The sequence below is a fragment of the Epinephelus moara genome, chromosome 24 (assembly GCF_006386435.1).
Source record: "Epinephelus moara isolate mb chromosome 24, YSFRI_EMoa_1.0, whole genome shotgun sequence".
In the NCBI taxonomy this organism is placed as follows: domain Eukaryota; kingdom Metazoa; phylum Chordata; class Actinopteri; order Perciformes; family Serranidae; genus Epinephelus; species Epinephelus moara.
Genome location: NC_065529.1, coordinates 10,534,857 through 10,556,103, shown reverse-complemented (window position 1 = coordinate 10,556,103; position 21,247 = coordinate 10,534,857). Strand labels below are relative to the sequence as shown.

The 21,247-nt window shown below is 41.1% G+C and overlaps 1 protein-coding gene and 1 non-coding gene across 2 annotated transcripts; both read right to left on the bottom strand.

Annotated features, from left to right (window-relative positions):
• Window positions 1-2,870: 2,870 nt before the first annotated feature.
• On the bottom strand, window positions 2,871-20,393 carry LOC126385369 (casein kinase II subunit alpha). Its single transcript, XM_050036942.1, has 13 exons — window positions 20,236-20,393; window positions 16,004-16,307; window positions 15,791-15,902; window positions 15,582-15,683; window positions 9,082-9,132; window positions 7,905-7,964; window positions 7,589-7,672; window positions 7,246-7,356; window positions 5,442-5,543; window positions 4,992-5,092; window positions 4,341-4,489; window positions 4,144-4,233; window positions 2,871-3,386 (listed from the first exon to the last, which is right to left on the bottom strand). The coding sequence occupies exons 2-13, from the start codon at window positions 16,102-16,104 to the stop codon at window positions 3,268-3,270; spliced, it is 1,182 nt and encodes a 393-aa protein (XP_049892899.1). The 5' UTR covers window positions 16,105-16,307; window positions 20,236-20,393; the 3' UTR covers window positions 2,871-3,267.
• LOC126386866 (small nucleolar RNA SNORA57) lies at window positions 8,890-9,026 on the bottom strand. Its single transcript, XR_007569559.1, has one exon. It is a non-coding gene; the product is annotated as a small nucleolar RNA SNORA57 (small nucleolar RNA).
• Window positions 20,394-21,247: the final 854 nt, after the last annotated feature.

Below are 21,247 nucleotides of genomic sequence, written 5' to 3'. Positions count from 1 at the left end.
TCGTGGTTCATTCGATGTGACTGTGCAGAGAATTGTGGGTCAGAATAGTCGGACAAGCATGTTGACTTGAAAACTGCAAAATACAACCAGATGTAGTAGGACATCCTGTATTTTGGGCATTCTGCATTTCACATACTATGCACTGGGACATACTAAATCTTTTCTGGCATACCATATAGTGTGGTAGTGTAGGTACTGGAAAGCACAGTGACTTGCCATACCTTGAGCCTTTTTCTTAAAACCAAGAGCAACATCTAGTGGGCTCAGAAAATAAAGGAAATGGTTCATAGGGCTTTGTTTGCCATAACTACTGGCCACAAAGTAATCCACTACTAATGTGTCTCTTTGGAAGACACTGGCAAAAAAAAATCAGTACAGTCCTTGTTTTATGCAAAAATACATCCTTTAAATACAGAGGTGATTTTGTAGTAAAAGACTAACATTTGGCTTGAGAAACAATGCCTTTAAAGACTGTAGAAAACTCTGAACTTTCATTTCATTATACACAACAAAAGTCCCATGACTTTTCCAAAACTTTAATTTTTTTTTTTTTTTTAATTCCATGACTTTTCCAGGCCTGGACAACAATAATGTTAAATCCGTTTATATCTATATAGGGAGCAGGTCCTCCTCTACAGAGACCATGATGTTGCAGCACCATGTTTATGCAGTAGCCCTTAACAGACAAACTAAACATCGGCTCTAGGTAGTGCCATTCATGTTTTCACGTCGACCAACATACTTGGCAGCCCCTCTGCAACATGCATCAGAAAAATACTGTATATATGTTTATTATGGTTTAAATCACCTGATCCATTTGTTTTGAGAGGAAGAGACCTCTGTGGATAATTCACCTCCTAGTAAACACCTCCTGTACATCTGGATCTTAAGTTATCAGAGAAAAAGGTAAGCACAAATTAGCAAGTGCTAAGATAGCAACCTGTCTTTGACATGCCAAACAGCATAGGAGGAACACAGATTTATAAAAAACAAACTGCTTTATTCCATGATTTTACTGGTTAAAATCACCTGGTCTGTTTGTTTTGGAAAAGAAGAGAACTCTGAGGATAATCTGGCTCCCTGTAAAAACCTCCTGAACAATGAACACTGAAGGAATTCTAAACTTAAGTTTCAGCTCTTGGAATTTGCAGTCCTCACCGCTAGATGCTACTAGGGGCTTATTAATACTCCACATTAGATACTGATACAGTGGAGTACGGAGCCTTCTGAGCATTCACTTCATTCATTTAATCCGTATTTGTGCACGTTATCTGAAAGCCTGCAGATACAGACGAAACAGAGCAGTACCACTGGAGTTCGTGGAAGCAACCGTTGGAGATGACAAAGAAATTCAAATGGTGGTACATAAAGAATCAGTAACATAGTGAAAAGCATTTTCCGTCCACATGTTGTGATGTATATAATGGCTGCACTGACCACTGCTTTCTACAACACTGCCTCTGTTTATAGGTACAATATTACAACCTCCTTCTTTGTTGAATGAAACTTTTAACTCTGCCCTCTAGGGCCATCTCTTGGTCGTATCTATGCCATCATAAAGGAACCATGGAAGTATGAGGGTAGTGATGTTCACAAGCGCATCTATTTTCGTACGTAAAGGGAGTGTAATTGAGCCTTAGTTCTCCCATAATCTTACACACCAGACCTTCTATAATTTGCATTTTGTAACATGATGTGATCTGTGTATGTGAGAAGGGTGGTCTGTGTGAACATGACAGACATAAATCAGTCAGATGTACCTGATAAATAAAACACGTGTTTATTTACACAAATATTTTCAAATACTAGTCTTCTACATAAGGACATAAAAATATATACAGTGATGTAGGGATTCAAACTGCTCCGTTCTCAGGTCAATGTATACATGTTCTGATTTATTTGCATTTTTCAGGTTTGGAAATGAAAAAAAAAAAAAAAAAAAAAAATGCGTATGTACAGCAGGGTCTAAAACTTACACTTTCAAACTCTGGCACTAAAACACTGGGAAAACTCTACCCTTCAAGTGCTATGCAACAATTCAGCTCCAGTATTTCCCTCAACATGTTGGTGAAGGCCAGTAAGCTGTCTTACTCATCACAAAGCTTCCCCATGTCACTACACAAGAGAACTTTCCTCCAATACTAACAGCACTTCAGTCACCTGCAGAGGATTATTCTATCATGTTGTCATCTTTTTTCACTAGATCCCACATTGTCAACCTGCAATACAGTATCTCCATGAGTAACTCCCACTAAACAAAACTAGGTTTGGTCAGTCTCTTCTTCCAACCAACTGAGTAAACTTTGGTTATGTCTTGAAGTAATTCAAGAAAAGCCACTTGAAGTAATTCAAGGAACTGGAAAGCAGCACGTTTGAGAAACCATTTCTTTTGAGAACCTGAATGAACCTTACCTGGCTTCTTAAGAGATCATAGTACAAGACTAGAGTCGATCAAACCACTTGATGGTGATGAACCTTATCCAGCAGTCCAGAACATTTCAGTACAAAACTAATTAATAACGGATGACTTGACGGAGAGTCGCATATCAAAAGAAGACTGGTGATCCGGTTTGGTAAGAAAGGCAAGACAAAACTACTCAGGCAGAGAAAGTGTTGAAGTGTCATTGTGTTCACATATACCTGGAGCACTGAACAGCACCAAACACTTCCAAAATGCTGTGATCTGGAGGGTGTTTAGACTCATCTGGGGAGGTAAATTAAGTGTCATCAGGTATTGTTTTTGACGATGCTGCAGTAGTAAACTATACAGGATGTGCTCCTTTTGGTCCTGATAGCCAACATCTCTTTCTTTTGCCTTCTGCTGATGTACTTATTGACCACTGCCTTCACAATCCAAACTAAACACACACGGGGGGGGGGGGGGGCTGTTGAGGCCCCGAATCAGCCCTGGATGACAATTGCTCTCAGACTCACCACACACAAACACACACCCCTTTGTATTCACTACGGCTTGTGGGAAAATGAAAGGAATACCTGTATATTTCAGTTACACAGAACATTCATTTCAGATGTCAGGTTAACAAGTTCATTCAAGGAGGAAAAGGAACGGAAAAACATCGTTCTCTTCTTAGACGATGGCGTCCTTCAGCCAGAAGGTGGGTGAGGCGCGGTCACACTGAGTTATGTTGGATGTGGTGAGGGCTGGTAGAGTGGCACCTGTCTAGTTTCCCCCTCCCCAGGCTGGGTGGTGATGGGGAGGGAGAGCCTGGGGAGAGGGGGTAGGGGGGGTGAATGTGGGGTGGGGTGTCACTGCGGGGCACCAGCAGCAGCGGGCACCGGGGCGCTCAGGACATTGGTGGCAGCAGACAGGACCGGCGAGCCAGTGAGAGGGCCCAGGGCAGTGGACGCTGGCAAGGCAGAGATACCTGAGGAAAGGAGAGCCACAGAGACAGTTAGAAAACAGATCCAAAACACTGTGTTCAGTCACCAAACAAACATGCAAAGAGGGTGTGGTTAACTGGGGCTGGGCTTTTAATTACACTTACCACACCAGACACTGCCAATCTAATTGACCTCATTAAAGTCACGTCAATATATTTAATACATGTCAACTTCAGACAGACTGTCAACTACTCATTAACCTCAACATACAACACTAGCTACATGTCACCCTATGTAGAAACAAAGCACCAGTGCATGAAGCTTCACTCTGCATCGTTCCACCTGGCATTTTTTTGACGATGTGAATGACCATGAGTGCCCTCTATGTGAAGCTCTGCTGAGACCACAGAAAAATAATGGACATAGCTACCGTGACGTCACCCTCTTGTTTTTAAATCTCGAGTTCTACCTTTCAACCATTGCCGTCTTGGAATTTATAAAAAATATATATAAATATAATTAAAATCGATACTTGGCACTGTGTGACAATACAAACCAGGAAACAGCTCTGCAAAAATTGAAGGATGTTTTTACAACAACTTTAATGTTAGCCTTTGTTCTTACTTCTCAATCAGTGGCTTTAATAATCTGATTAAACAGAGCAAATATTCCAAACCTGTCTAACCACTTGTGAGCACTTTGTTGTAAAGCTCTGCTCCAAGATCTCAGTACGTAGGTAGAATAAAAACATGGGATCAGGGGGCAGTATAACAATTTAATGATGTGTGCGTGTGTTCTCACCAGTGATCATGCTGGCTGTGCTAACAGCCGTGTTCCCACTGGGCAGGTTGGCTGATCCGGCCACACGAGACTGATCTTTCACGATGGGGACTGCAGCAACAAAAAAAGAAAATCAATTATTTATTTTTTCATTACTATTACAGATTGTGATTTCATTCTTGCTAACGAAAATACACTGGCCGTTTATGAGGGCTTACAGAAGTAAGGGTGATCCATGGCCTCGCGGGCTGTCAGCCGGGCCTGGTGGTCGTAGCGCAGCAGCTTGTCCAGGAAATCCAAAGCCTCAGGGCTGACCAGGTGCTGGTTCTCACTGTGGACAAACCGCTCCCACCGCTTACGAGAATGCCTGAGGGCAAGAGACACATTTAAGACTACAAGTATCTGATTACACTTTTTTGTGAAATTGCCTGTCATAATTAGTAAATACATTACTGAGTTATGGCCAAAAGGTGTTTTGTGAGGTCACATTGACCTTTGACCACCAAAATCTTATCAGTTTATCCTTGAGTCAAGGAGTCAAAAGCCCTGGAGAGGCTGCATAAGGTCTCCGGCCATGCCTGTTGCCAGCGCACAGGCATAAAAATAGCATTTGACAATTTACAAGAAGAAAGTGAACCGTGGACACAGACAGAAAGTTCAATGATCACAACCACAGAGCAGCATGCATAAAGCAGGGATGAACTCAAGCTGTTACATTTAAAATACTGTAATTTGGGCCAGTTTTTGGGTTCACTATTGATAGTATGTAGATCTTTTTCCCCAACATAAGTGCTGAGGACAGTTACAAAATAAAAGCCTGCATACCAAAGATCCTATTATCATCATGTGATAATGGTAACCGCTCTCACCTTCCCAGAATGTCGTTGAAGCGAGGTTCCAGTTCAATATTGTACTTGTCAATGTAGTCGTAGAGGTCCTCAGTACCCAGAACCTTGGCTATTCTCACCAACTACAGTAGCACAAACAAGGAACACACAATTTGTCAGCTCTGTAAGACAGAATTTAACCCTTTCAGACACAAATCTACTCAAACCCAGACAAGTCAGCTATAGAAAATACTGGCCAGTGACCACTCAAATGAGATCTGTGGCCAGAAAAGCCATTCCATGTCATGTGAATACTATTAAAAAAAGCAACCACAGTAATCATGGAAATCATAGCTTGACATATGTGTAGCTGCTTCTCAGCCCATAGCCTTCCAATAAAGAGAATTGTGTTGTGCTGCCTTAACAGTAAAGTAGCTATGGACAGCTAGTAGGAGAATTTGGCCCTGCCAGCCAACCTTGCTTTGTGTTTACCTGGTCATAGTTGTCATGGCCATGGAAGAAGGGCTCCTTCCTGAAGATCATGCTCGCCAACATACAGCCCAAGCTCCACATATCCAGACTGTAGTCATACATCTGAAACATACACACAAAACACACACAGTTCAAGTCTCAAATGGAGCACAGATAGAATGAAAGCAAAGACCAACCAGATACAATTTAAATGAGCACTGATGTATCATGAAGAACAAAAAGATACATAAACAATGCAGTTTGTCTCTGGCAATCAGAAACAAGCATGTAAGCTTGTTTGAGCCTTCAACTGCAGCAGGGATAGTTCAGGTAGTGTGGTTCTGTTGACACCCAAGAAGATGTGGTGCATATCAATAGGGTTGAGCTGAATAATCAGACAAAGTATCCAGAACACATAATGTTCTTTTTACAAGTATGAGTACCATCCAAGTAAAATGTGCCAATACCCGTACTTGTGATGAAGGAAAATCCTCATTTGGTTAGCTGTGTTCAGTCTCTTAATCTTGTGATCATAAATGATCTGAAGCTCAATCTTGAGCTTGTTCTATAAATAGATTTATACTTAGTAATAAGTAAAGCAAGCTCTGATCAACCCATGTCAATTTCAGGTTTTAATAACTACTTCTGGTTGATCCCATCCATTCTTAATTTAAACCCCACCCACTTCCAAATTAAACCCACCCATTCAGAGTACAGATAAAGAAATGCTTGAACAGACAAAGACAGAGATAATGATGTACTCACCCACCCCTACATATCACAAAGATTAACGTTATCCAGTGTTTCCCCAACACAGAGCTGCCTGTGGTACACTGACACAGATTTGTTATGGCTGCATGATAATCATAAATGATCTGATTCTGATATCTTTAATCAACTCATAAAGGTGTGTCTTCACGTGCACAGGTAGAGGATCAGGACTGTTACAAATATTGTTCAAAATGTTTCTAATGCTGTGTTCAGATGGTTATTATTACCTGAACATTACCATCCATGAGGTAACATCAAATCCATTGAGACAGCAATAATTAACTGTATATCATCATTAATAATGTAAGAATGATACTTTTAAGTGATCCGTTACGGACACCTTTTCAGATACATAAAAAAATGTCATAAAGGTTTGAGGTGTACCATCTGCAAACCCCTACTCCCCTCTGAAACCCTGAAATCTGACCCAGCATTGTCTCAGACTGTTTTTGTGACACATAATCAGGACCAATGCAAGGCCACGGGCATACTAGAAAGACCTTCACTGTACTATACTTTACATGTCAACTCCACCTAAGGCAGGCATGTCCTAAGCCCAAGGGACCAATCTAGCCATGCGGCTGATTTTCAACAGCCCCCAGCTTGTTATTCAAAATATACTATAAATGGCTGACCTAACAATGTTGGTTAATCAAGCAAGACTACTTTGCATTTTTTTCCGTTCACCTCACGATGGCAGGACAATCATACAGTTTGTAGACATTCACTAAGTAAGAACTACACTGGCTGAACTAATGTATTTTTAGACAGATGGTAAACAAGCAAATGAACAGTTAACTGGCAGCAGGTATATCATGGTAGCATATATGACCACAGGGCTGCCTCTTCCAAAAGCTTTGGAAGGTTGAATACTTTTTCACTAAAAGATTAAACAGTTATGGTTGTGTAATTTGTACGGGATTTTTTTTTTTTTTTAAACCCATATGATGTGGAAGGCAGTTGGCCCCCAGGTATTTTCACATTATCGAATCTGGCCACCACTCAAAAAAGTCTGGACACCCCTAACCTAAAGCATACAAGCCCACAGCTGTACCTGATAGTCCACCAGGAGCTCAGGTCCTTTAAAGTAGCGGGAGGCGACTCTGACGTTGTACTCCTGTCCTGGGTGGTAAAACTCGGCCAGACCCCAGTCAATAAGGCGCAACTGTGGACAAAGAAAAGAATAAGTTGGCAACTACAAGCAGATGGTGCATTTATTACTGTTTAATGCAGTAAAGTGAACAGAGTTACTTATTTGTCACACATTACTGAATTGAGTACACAATGGGAAAAAGGAAGAGAAGTAGAGACATAGCAGCCAAACAAAAAGCTACATAACAGCAATAATCATTGTCTTGTGGCTAAGGTTGGAGACAGTGACTGACGGGATCACTCACCTTGCGGTGTTCATGATCAATCATCACATTATGTGGCTTCACATCTCTATGCATGATTCCCATGCTGTGGCAGTAGTCCAGGGCCTACACACAAGGGCAAAGACACTTTGTTATTCATTGGTCACGCAACTTTTTTCTTACCAGTAATTCCAAAATCGCAACAGATTACAATAAGATGGTGCCAACACACACAATGTTGATGGCCTAAACAGAATCAGACTACATGAGAACTTGTTTAAGGACGTAATACCTTGCCACCTGCAGGATATTTAGAGGTTAGAGATGATGAGTTTAGAGGCAGCTGAACCGGACTCACCTTGAGGATCTCGTACATGTAGAATCGGATGTCATAGTCTGTCAGGGTCTGGTACAGTTGCTGGAGACCAAAACAATGTAATTAGTGGGAAAACATGAATAATTTGACTACTAAATATCATCGATAAAATCTATTTGCATTGAAGGTTTGTTTAATGTATATAACTGTATATGGTGCACTGTGTTTCACACAGCTGATTTTTACTGTAACACAAGATGCTTATGCTGTGGACAGGTGCTTTGAAGGTGACACCTCAAAGGACAAGACGTGATTTGATTGCAAAATGAAGAGACAGAAAATGATGCATAGCGTCCCCAGTTTGGGATCACTTCAAGCTGAAACAAAACGAGAACTCTGTACAGTGCATCTACTGTAAAACTAAACTAGCCTACCAAAACAGCACAGCATCAGTGCTTCTGCATCTTAAAAGACAGCATCCAGTCTGTGGAGCCGACCCGCAAAAAGGTCCAATTAATGTTAGCATTTAATGTAAATCAATATGATTGCTCATTGAGATGAAGGCTCATGAAGAATGTATGATGGTTAAATATGCCAATTTTCAAACAGCTCTGTGTCGTTGCAATGTGGGCAGTAATGTTAAATGCAAATGAACAACGCTCAGCCCGCTCTGGTCTGCAAGCACCTGGAGCTGCCCGCTCATCCCCTAGATGACACAAACGTGGGGACCCCTGCCGGCAGATGAGTGGGCAGCCCCAGGCAGCTAGTAGAGAAGACAAACACCTTTGATCTGAACAAACTGCACAAACTGCCCACACTGTGGTGACACAGAGTTGGTTTAAATTCATCAGTTTCCCTCGTAAGAACGTAAAACAATATGGTGGCTGGTTAGCCTTCCAGAAATTGACTGCAGCATTTTATTTTCTGTTGCAAAACTAAGCTAACTTAGGTAGCCAATTTGTGAAAGCCTGGGCTTTCACAGGCAGCATGCATTCATGGATCATGCATCACTCACATAAACCTGTGGAAATGTGCCAGTGATTGAGGATAGAACCAGAAGATGGTCAACTTTCTGGCACCGAAGACATAGCACTGGACTTTCATATTCCTCCATCACATACACACACGTGTACAGAAGAACAACGAGTATGCCAAGAAAGGAGGTTTCTATAATCTTACACAACGTTTTATAGAGGACAGAAAAAAGTTTAGTTCCTACCTTAAAGTCTGTGTTGTTAACATGCTCAAAGACCAAGGCGGGTGTCCGGGACTGGGGGGGGAAAAAAACATAAAGGTTGTGTATTTAATGTGTTGCAGTCTTAACCAACGATATCTACCAGCAGGCGCAGTTCATTTTATCTGTTTGACTAAAACAGCAACACAGTTAAAAAGGTATGGCCCTGTACAACTCTGTACAAACTAACCAGGCAGCCACTAACTAGAGTGAACTACAGCTACAACTAACCAACCAACTTTCACCATCTATTCATTGGTTTATATTCTATTAATCAGCCTCTAAACTCAAGTTGCCAGAGCTCAAGTGATGTCTTAAAACTGTTTTGTTTGTCTGAGCAGCAATCAAAGGGTATTTTAGAGGGCATTTAAATAACAATGATGCAAATAGAGGAAAGCAGAAAATTTTAAAGTGTTTTAACTTCATGACTGCTTTGCGTTTATCGGTTTTGAGCATGTTCAGCAATTTCTCTTTAGTCAATTGGTTTATCAAGTCATTGTTTAAGCATTTTAAATGTGTGTAAAAGGGTGCTTCCTAAAACAGAGCTCTCCCCAGGATCTTTTATTACAATGGGGGAAGATGAAAAGTCTAGGTTTACAACTAAGGATAATACATTGCAAGTCTATCAACTGTCTTTACAACTTATTGTATAGTTTGTTATTGGTAGAAGATAGTAAAAAAAAGTCCTTAAAAAGTTCTCAGTCCAAAGTGAAGTCTTTTAATGTTTTGTTTTATCAACTATCCAATCCCCAAGATATTTAAATCAAAATGATATTTAACAAAGAGTAACAGAAAAAAACACATACATTTAACAAGCTACAGCAATAATTTTTGACATTTTTACTTAAAGAACCACTGAATTATTAAAACCGTTGATTAATTTTCTGTAGATTGGCTAATTGTTTTGGCTCAGAGCACATGTGAATTCAAGATTTATTTGCTGATCGTTTCATTGCTGTAGGACTGCACGATAATAATGTTTATTATGTTTATCAATATTGAGATCAGGATTATTTATCACAATTATTCATTGTTTTTAGGATGAAAAAGTTTTAAATGATAGAGCACTGCTTTCACTTCCATGTTGTGCTACATTCCTGCTAATGCACTATTCTTTGCATCAAAATAAAGCTGGTCCTTATTTAAAGTGCATCTCAAAATGTAAATTTAATTGTACCAAAAAGTTTCACCAAAAATGAAATCAACAGAGCACTGCTTTCATATTCACCTGGTTCCTGTTAATTAAAGGAGCTATATGTAAGAAATCTAAAGCAAATAGTCGTAAAATCCTCCTAATATGTCACAGAGACTAAGGAATAATGTTCATATAACATACTGATCTCACCGACAACAATAGTACAGCCAGAATATTCACATTTAAAAAAATGTTTTACAGTCCGCAAATCATGTTTATGTTTTGAATTTGTGTTTTGGCCTATTACGTTTTGCCATCCACCGCCGTCTACCAGTCACGCAGTCAGTAGAGTCTCAGCATCAGTTACAGTTACGACTGAGCTACAGCAGCATGGCAAGCAGCATTAGCAGTGTCCCGGTACATAGCATTAGCAGCCGGCTCCTCCTCAGCTGTATCCCGGCAGCAGCGTTAGCAGCAGAGAAGCCGGACTTGCTCGAACGGTCCGCTGGTAAAGCATATCCGTCTTATCTCTTCATAAACTAAAGTCATATTATTTTGTGCGACGGACTCTTCATAACAATATACTATTTATCGTGTTATACGGTGTAACGTTTCACCTTTTAACATGATGACTATTGTTTACACGTCAGCATGTCATTTCTGTCTCTACATGGTCACACCTTTACAATCCTCCTCTGCTCTCTGTAACGCGCACGGCGGAGTTCGGCCCCGGTGTGTGCACATACACAGACAGACAGGTGAGCGCGCGCTCGCTCCCTTGCTCCCTCGCTCCCTCCCTCACTCACTCACTGGCTCGGCCCGCATTTTTCTGACTGACAATTATAAACGGCACAATGGAGTGGAGTCTGTGTTGCATTCAGACGTTGTCAAGTAAATAACAAATTCCAGCACTGGAATAGGCTGTAACGCAACACAGCAGCATGTTAAGTGGGCCGAACCCGAACCGAATCCGAGCAAAATTTTTAGATTTTTCTCAGCACTGTCAGCTGTTCATTTCATTTGTGTTAGTGGAATTATTAATCGGACTCTTCCACATTCACGCCAACCACAAGTCTCTGTGATGCTTAATACTTAAATAATAAAACCAGTCCAATATTAATATACAGTAGACTACGAACAGTTTATGATACAGTTAAAATGGCCAAAGATGTGAATAACTGCATTGCAGGACAATTCAAGGTTAGCCCCTAAAGTTTCTGCTTGTGCTCCTAAAATTGTCTAAAAAAGGTTAGTCTGGAGCCCTGCATAGTGAAGCCTACTTGTGTACTTGTAATTGAAATTGTGTCTATTAAGCCATGTTTAATATGTGTTTTGAATCCACTAAACTTTATAGCACTTCAGAGAAACCCTGCTGCCGACTAGTATTTTGAAGGTGTAACTGCAGAGCGATACAGACACACCACCACATAAGTATAAATGCTCACAACGGTGAAGGCCATGTGCGTAGGCTGCGGTGTAGGCTTTGCATAGAGCTGACGAACAAGTATAAATCCGCCTTACCAAATCTTGCATCAAAATAAGACTTAACATAAGGGTCTTCTTCATAATAACATCTAAAATAAAAAAAATTGCCTCTGAAATGTGGGGCACAATGAACCTTGCCGATTATCTGACAGAAATGATAGCAATTCCCTTTTAAGTTAATAAAACAACATCTAATTTATAATTACATTTCAGCTGAAATGAGAGGCATTTTGTACCGTGCAGTACAAATATAAACCCTGCATATTATCTGACAACAACTCACATCCAGTTAACAAATAATATAACTTCTCAAAAAAGATAAATTGCTGCAGAATTCATTTTCTAGATCAAAGTACTGCCAAACCGTGCTGATTTGGCGAGGACATCTCTCCAATTTCCCACCGTGTTGTTTTTAAAACTCCAGTCTATTCAAGCATTACCGCAAGGAAGGGGACTGCTGTCTGACAGCTCTGTAGCCCCCACTAGTGGTGGGCAGCTGCATGACAGTTAAGTGACCTTGAACATGAATAAAACATTAACTGGTTTAACCGACTAATATTTCTGGTGCCAACTAGCGAGGGGGCGGACGTTTCACCGTTTAGACGGCTAATCGTGCTAATCCCTGGTTATGAATGTCTAAATTGATGCTAGAACAGGGATTAGGGGTAGCAGTCCAGTAACGTTAGAGACGTTATTCTGCAGGGCCTTCATCAATCACCATACTGTGGATTGTGGTGTTTTTTCAGGTGGATTAACAAATTTGTTGTGTTGCTTTGTGGCACAGACACTTTGCACTCTTTGCATTTGAATTGTTCGCACCCATGTCCAAACAACACATGATGATGGTTGATGACAGATAATTTTGGTTTTGTCTGTCTGTAGTTGCAACATTCAGTACAGTTTTTCATAGGCTGAGCTCCAGGGTGCGTGCCAGCCCTTCAAAAGTGGAGGCTGCTAGTACAGGGAGGGCTTAGTTTGATACAAAGCAAAGTTTTCTATGAGCTAAGCACACATTTTAAACATCAAAATTGCAGTTGATCATGTTCATTAAATTGCTGGAAACTCGTGATTAATATTTGATTGATTGTGCAGCCCTACAGTGCAGTTACCCTTTAAAGCAGAAATATGCTGTGGAGACAGGTGTTCTGGAGTTTCCTTCTCCTTTTCCACAACTGCACACCCCCATTTCATTAATTCACTAATTCAGTCAACCATCAGTCAATAGTAAATGCAAAGAAACACAGGATGACCCCCTGCTTTTGTCCCTGGGTGTGAAAGTTGTGTTTCAGAAGCCGCAGTCATTTTTAATTCCAAAGTGAATCTAATTTGCCTAATCTTCGTGTTTCATGAGATGCACTAAAGGGAAATTTACGTCCTACTTCAGTTGATGACTTCACTTTCTCTGGTTTCATAGTGTCTGGGACTTGGTGACAGTAAAGGAATAATGAGCTTTTGAGGATCACCCAACTGAGAAAAAACTCTGGCTTTTGTTCTTCCCAACAGTTTGACATGCAATTCTTAATTACCATGACGCAAATGCATGACAATAGTAGCTGCAAGGTATGACTGCAAGTGTCTGAAATTAACTTTGACTCGCCAGTCACAGGGACTCACCAGCCAAGCATATTTTATACCGGCAAGTGATAGTTTTGTTTATATCAAACATGCATATCTTTACTGGCCAAAATGTATGCATATTGGGCGTAAATTCAGTCAAATAATTTCAAAAGCGATCACAGCAGTACTTGGGGACCTGTTGAACATTATTATGGGGTTTGCTGATGACGTAATGAACTTTTAAACCTGTCAATGTAGAAAATAATGGGATATTGTTATAATTTCAGTACCTAATCATTAAAATGTTGTAGTGAAGAGACAAGAAAGTAATGCCATGTATTTAACAAAGAAAAACAAGAAGAAGAAAAAAACACTCCTGTTTTGAAAATCAATAACTGAGTTCACAGGGTGAAGTTAAATGCACCAAGGTCAGCTATGTCAGCTTTGTATGGCTTTGCCATATAACAGAGACAGTAAATGAACATTATAAACATTGCTGCTGTTTATAAAGCACGGCCAACATGTATATGTCACACTAGAGGCTGGTGCTGTTATGTTACATGTCACACGTGTCATGCCTCATTTGATTCCCTAATGCCAGGATGCTGTGTAAAAATCACACACTGGAGCAGCATGATGTCGCCGTTGTTTGGTTCTATGTAAAAAAAAAAAAAATAAATAAAAGTAAAGGTGGCATTAAGAAGGGACTTCATAGTGGCTCTATGGCATGATTTCTGTTTAGAAAGGGCTACAGATAGACAGCAGAGAACAATAGTAGCATTTGGCGCTTGGCGGCTGTTAATTTCGGACTGTGGGCACAACGTACGTAAACTGGATCAAACTATCATCTGCTGAGCTGAGGCTTATAGATTTTATCGGAGTATCATTTGTCTTCGAAGTAGTTATAGGTTCAAGTCAGTCTTGAAAACAATAAAATAAAAAAACAACAATATTTTCTTAAAGCTCAAAGCTGAAATCTTAATTGAAAACAGGTTTGAAACCATGATGGCACACTATCTCATAATTAGTGATGTTCCGATCTTTTTTTTTTTGTCCCAGATCCCAATCCGAGTTAATTAATATTGAGAATCTTCCCATACCGAGCCCTGATCTGATATTTCTATTTTCTTAGATAATACAGCTGCACAGTGCCTGTACGCTTGACAACTGAATAAGTCTGCAATGCATTAAGAAAAAAAAAATCCCTGCATCCAAACTGTTCCTTCAGGGTTTCTTTTGTTTGTTTGTTTTTTTACAAAATAAAGTATACAATAACAAACCCTCCCCTTTTGTGTTGTGTTTTGTTGCTTTGGTGCAGCCTGTGTCTGAGCCACCTGTATCAGCTGTGTTCTGTTGAGTGTTTATTTTCATCATCTGGACTTCTATGCAGGAATAATTAAGAAATTAATCTTATTGGCTTTTTGGTCGTGGGGCTTTTGTTGATTTCGCAGTGGCCTGGTGAGTGTGGTTGTCATCAGCCCTACACCACTGTCTGCCTCTCCCGTCTCCCCCCGAGCAGGGCAGGGAAACACCATGCGCCATAGATGACAAACAAGCAGTTTCTCACACTGAGCTGAAATGAAAGGAGTACTAACAACTTTACTTTAGTAAACAACAGCGTTTCCCCTACCATTATATTAGGGGGGGCCACGAAAAACTGAATAACATATATAAACAGTGTTATTCAGCCTTTTGCTTTATGACATGTAGTGTTTCGCCACAGGTGGGGCTCAGCCCCTGCTCGTGTGCAGGAGCTCAGCAGATTTCAGGAGAGACAAGCAGAGGAGAGTTGATGACAGCTGCACTCATTGCATTGCTGTGCATGAAAGCTTCATGGGTATATATATTAAAAAAAAAAAAACAGCTGACGTAAAACAAGGGATAGGCTCTGGCTCTGTATAGCTCAGTAGCCGATCCCAACCAGTTAAAAAATGCCTTGATCGGCTCTGATACCGATCTTTGAGACATCCCAAATCATAACATATTCAGTGTTGTGCTGTTCTTTGGAGAGAGCCCTGAAATTGGAATACAAGGCTGTGTAACTGCTTAGACACATTTATCTAACTTACAGCCATAGTTGGCCAAGTACTTACAGACACATACTTCCCAAGCAAAATCGATAAGCTTGCACAGGTGGTGGGCTCGCCACGCTATTGATACAGTAATGATATTTCAGAATCCCCAACATACAAGTTGTTTTCACACAATATAAATTGTCATCAGGAAAACAAAAATAAATAAAATATGGCCTGACTGTACTCATAACCAAAGTATCAAGTGTTCTTGCCAATCAATATATTATACTTACTACAGGGTCTTTCACGATATCGATGAGGGAGATTATGTTAGGACCTCCACGTAGGTTCTCCAAAATCTTGATCTCACGCTTGATTTTCTTTTTCTTCACGGGCTAAAGGGAAAAGGAGGAGGCAGAGGTTGGCTGATGGGATTAAAGCATTAAATCATTCAATCAGAGCCACTGACTTGATCCAAGCCCCCTTCTCTGTGTAGATTTACCTTAAGTATCTTCACAACCACCTTCTCATTATTGGTGATGTTGATTGCCTCAAACACTTCACTGTACTTGCCACGCCCTAGTTTACGCACCAACTGGAAGTCATCCTGGTTTCTGTGAAGGAAAAAAAGACACCGTGACCAGACATTAGCTGGGTTGAAGAGTTGTCAAGCAGCATGCTGCATATGTTGTGTAAGGATTGACAAGGTATTTACCCCCACTCAACCACATGGGACTCATAGTCCCAGTACTCCCTGGGCCGGTGAGTGTTGACCTCGGTATACACTCGGGCCCGGCTCGGCACGGGTCCTGACATGTCCGACAGCTTGGCAGAGATGGTGGGGCGACCTCACTGCAGCGGAGGACGGTTGAAATAAAGGGAGGATGGGTGGGTGGGAGGGAGGGAGGAAGAGGAGGGAAGGTAGGGGTTGAGGGAGTTGATCCCAACAGGGCAAGGGGTTTGGGGGGGGGCTTTGCCTGAGGACGGGGGGAGGGGCCACCAGGGGCACGGTGGGATAGCTAAAGAGGACAGTGACAGAGAAAATTAAGGATAAGTGAAATTAGATTCCTGATTGATACTGATGCATCACAGATGTCTGCTGTGTCTCTGTCAATCAATTTAAAAGGACATGGCTCCAGCCCACAGAGTCACAGATCCTTAAGACTCTGACTTGTTGTCCACGACTGTGGTTAATGCATGGTCTATACTGACCAATGTGTCCCTGGTCAAGCTTTGTGTGCCAGAAAATGATGTAATCACCCCTTTTGCAGCGGTCTTAAAGGCTCCAAAAGTTGTCGCAGCCCTTGGTCTTGCACCTTTAAATTTTTGTTACCAGGCGTCCTTTGAGGGACGACTGACTGAGTAGGTTCACCTGTACAGACATACTGAATGATCTTTAATAAAAAAAACTCTTCATTGAGAGACCACAGGGACAGTCAAATGGCCTTAACTTCTTGGAAAGAAATAGCAACCAAACTGGGAAAAGAAGAGGCTTTAAGCTGCAAGTGGAAGAACATGAGATCACTGTAAAAGCTACACAAATACATTTTTGGCAGTATGTGGGGGTAGCCTAGTATTCCAATAACTTTCTGCCGGTGATGCTCATTGACTTCTTGCTTGTGCAGGAAATACTTTGTATAGCGCCTTAGTTTTTAGAGCACACTGCAATGAGCACTGCATTGGCCATTAATGCCTCTGTGCATGTTTGTAGCTGGTGCACAACTACAGAGGCCTGTGCCACCTTGTCTCGCACTAATATGAATAAAGCTTAAGATGGAGCGTCAGATCAACAGGCAGACTGTTGCAGCATACAAAGGCACTGTGTCAGGCTGTTGTAGTGAGGAGGGAGTTGATTCTGAAGCTCACAAAAGTGCTCTAACCTTCACCTATGGTCATGAGCTCTGGGTGGTGACCAGATAAAAGAAGTTAAAATGGGTCCAGCTCTAGCTGTACATTTTGAACATCACCATTGACTCCCAAAAGTATTGACAGCCTGTTGAATTACTAGGGCAGGGATATGCTGTGTAATTATTGATCTCATTCCAACAGACAAATCCATTCTTCAAATGACACCACCCACCAGAGCAACTCAACAATTAAATCTATTTCCAACCGAGGTCAAGTAAGGAACAATGAACAATGGAAACCTTTTCATATATATGTGAAATAGTGACCTGCATACACTAAGCCAAGTTGGTCCTTGGCACTAATGCCGGCTAACTACGCTGCTGATGAATCAGAAATGTGCAACAACATTTTTCCCGATATATATGTATATATGTATGGATATATATGTATATATGTATGCATATATATATATATATATATATATATATATATATNCTTCTGTGAACTGTAAATTTACCACTCCTACACAGAGAGCAGAAGGCAACATTATCTCAGAGCCTGATGGGCCAAGGCTTCTCTTCCTCCAGGTATCTGTCTCACTCAGACTCCCCCCTGAGTCTGGGTCTACAGCTGCCTGTACCTTAGAGCAGCATTAAAGCAAGGAGCGCTCACTCTAATGCTAAATCTGGGGACCCAAACGTCCTCAGAGGTACACTGCATACTGACTGACAGAAGAAAAAAAACAGACCGGTGGACTTGAGGACTCTCAGTCAACTGAGGGGTGTCTGACTGATGATTCAAATCTTCAGCTTTCAGGGGGCGGCCCTACATTCAGTTACCTGTTCAAGAACACCAAGATAAAACCAATGCAGTCTAATGCAACATTTCTGCAATAAATCCTACCTTCAATAGGTTAGCATGTTCAATTTTTGTTGAAACTTATTCTGAAAGGCAATTCTATTATTTTACAATTCCATTTGAATCAATGATGAATGCTTGATAGCAAAAACACCTCTGTGTAATTCAAATTCAATTCAAAATTCGACAGCACCACAAACTACAGCCTCCAATATTATCATACAATTGAATGAGAGCCTCTCTAACACAGTTCCAACAAAAAGTGAACAAAATAATCTTTGTAAAGCAGTTTCCTCCAAATAGAATTTACTTAGGCCGGCTATCCGGGTATATTAACGACCACTAGAGTATATGTGGTCACCCACTTTCGCATTTTTTATTTTTTTTGCTTTGTCCAAGAACACGGCCATCCTGATCAATTAACAACTGAACCATCTTCCCTTGCTCTATCCCTCCTGTACCTTTCTGCTGCGGTGGATAGGGCAGAAGCACCAGTGTTGTCTCAAAGTCTGTTCCTACCTCGAAAAGTGTTTCCCTCCTCTTAAAATAATACTTCCTTTAGTGCCCCCTTCTGTGGTTAGCATTACTATTAACATTTGGTTCAGATTTACGCTGGGGGAAACACCAACGGGGGAAAAAGGCTTTGAAACAACACCAGCTTGTGATCTGCTGCAATAGTTTCGCAATTTCTATTTTCTCTGCCAGCTAATCTGACAAGTAAACACACTGATGATCTAAACGATATAAAGGATATGTTATACATGATATAAATGATACAATTATGATAAATAATTAAATACACATCCCATGGTTGCCAACCATTTTGATTTCCTGCCCCTCTCCCTGCTGTTCTCCTGGAGTATTAGACCATTTATGTGCTGGAAAGTATTGCCAGCCCTTTCCACCAGCTTTTTCCACAGGTATATCTAAGACCTATGGAAAATAGTGATGTAGGTAGAGTTTATTGCAGCACTGACCAGGCTGCATTAGTCTTAGTTAGGTGGACCTAATAAACTAGCGGCTGAGTGTAGATCTCGAGTAGAAATCTAACATGCAGCTAATCGTACGCTTGGCCAACACGACACCACTGACATGTGACAAGAACACGACTTTCATAAGACAGAACCGAGAGTCAACCCAATGTGGCTTTATAACGTTACTCAGGCGCAAGAATATGAGGCTCTGTGGGGCCAATGAGTCAAATATTGAGACGTTTGTTACGCCAGATGTTAACTTTACCAGGTTACCCGCAAGCGTTAGTACTGTTAGCTTAACCATCTTATTTCCAGTTCAACTTGACACAAAGGTTTACGTTACATGCGCAATTTCTGTCGTTCTGTAGATCGTTAGCCTCGTAGCGTTTGCTATGCTAGCTGATAACAGCCGATTCGCACTGTAGCTAATGTTACTTTATTGAACTACACATTGTTTGCTGTTGACTGACATTATAAATTAGGCTATCCCCATAACTGACAAGTCTTTGGTTAACCAACGATAACTAACAACCCACCGTTACCCCGAATCAACAAATAACGTGAATACATCGATGATACGGACTGATTTGGCAATATATCCTGAGTCTTTTTCTTCCGGTGGGAAACGCAAGGACGTAATTGATCATCAGGTGTACGTTAACGTTGATAACGGAATACTTTATGATTATAATCCTCAAAAGACCCTGTCTTGCACCGTGAATGAAAACCTTCCCCGAATCAACATCTCAATTCAGCATTCATCTATGTTAGCTAGCTAGCTAACGTTAGACCTATCAGCAATACATTTAATCGAAACCTAGGTTCCCCACAGTCGTATTAAATCAAAAGGCACAAGGATGGGTGCAAAACTTATGTAGACCGGCTTCGCTAAATTCAAGGTTATTCTTAAATTGACGTTACACAGTTTACGTTAGTCACTCAAAATTGTACGACATCCATAACGTTAATGTTCCGTCGACATTCGCTCGTAGACTGAGGAGTAAGTTAAACGTTGTATGGAGTTTACAAATTTGTTCAGGCAGTGGCTTAACTTGCTATATTTTCAGATAACTTATTAGTTAGCTAGACCACCCAACTGGAATGGCTTTCGGTGTGAGCAGAAGGTGCTGGTAACTTATCGGCTCTAGGCGGGCCCAAATAGCTAGCCCGCTAACCTTAGCATGGCTAACGTGAACGCTCGTTGCTTCCCACAGACAATGGGAGTCTGCATTGTCACATGTAGACAAACACTGGAGTGGATATTTACCCCCTTGGTCAATTCGACGACCGAAATGCTTCCTAGTAAGCTGAGTTTCGTCAAGCCAACGGTCCTCGCCTCCCTCCGTCGCCGGTGTGTCTGTGCCAGTGTGTGATTTCTGCTGTATCAGAGACAATATGGCTGACCACCGCCACCTAACAGTTACGTCTCCGAGTACTGCAACGGGGGCCGTGGAGGGACAATCTATTGCACATTCGCCGACCAATGCGATCCACTAAACTGTCACTGTCATGTTTGCATAGCTCAGGGGTCTGCAACCTTTGCCATTAAAAGAGCCATTTTTGACCAAAAATAATTTGAAAATCTGTGTGGAGTCGCAAAACATGTTTGAGCCTTATAATCAAGGTAACATAGCCTATTAAGTCTGAATTAGCTTATACTTATGGTCTAAATAAGCATTTGTTAATAGGCCCTATGTTTTACCACAAGGTGGACACTGTGCAGGGCACTATCTGATTATTTGGTACTTAAATTTTGCAGAGCTGGCAGTGAGAGCAAACAAATCTGTCCACGCACTACTACATTCTCTATTTTATTCAATTTACTTTTTTGGATTTGGCATCCATAGCTAACCAGCCACTGCTATCGAGGTTCGGCAACATTTGGATTCATAGAATGAATTTCCATAGACTTCTTTTCTCAAAGGCTCGAGGAGCCACTGGACAGGGGCTAAAGAGCCACATGTGGCTCCAGGGCCACAGGTTGCCTACCCCTGGCATAGCTGAACTCCAGCACACTGACCATGTTGTTATGGTCAAACTGTGGAGTATGATGAGTTTAAATGAGTTTATTTAAGCAGTGGTGGATGAAGTAGGTCTACCTGTGCCACCCACATTTGAGTAGAAGTAGCCTACACAGGAAAGTACAGATATCTTAGGGACTGTTAGGTGGTGCAAACAGGAGAGGGACGTGTCAAATAAATTTTAAGCACTGGGGAGTGACTTCTGTTTTTGTTTTTTGTTATTGTTGTTTTTTGGCTTAGGAGAGAGGCATTCAACTT

Excerpts from the sequence above, each read along its gene's own strand:
- LOC126385369 (XM_050036942.1), bottom strand. The coding sequence starts at position 16,104 with ATGTCAGGACCCGTGCCGAGCCGGGCCCGAGTGTATACCGAGGTCAAC. Across the intron at positions 5,544-7,245 it reads AGCTCCTGGTGGACTATCAG|ATGTATGACTACAGTCTGGA; the intron begins GTACAGCTGTGG and ends TGTATGTTTCAG. Across the intron at positions 4,490-4,991 it reads TTCAACGACATTCTGGGAAG|GCATTCTCGTAAGCGGTGGG; the intron begins GTGAGAGCGGTT and ends TCTTGCCCTCAG.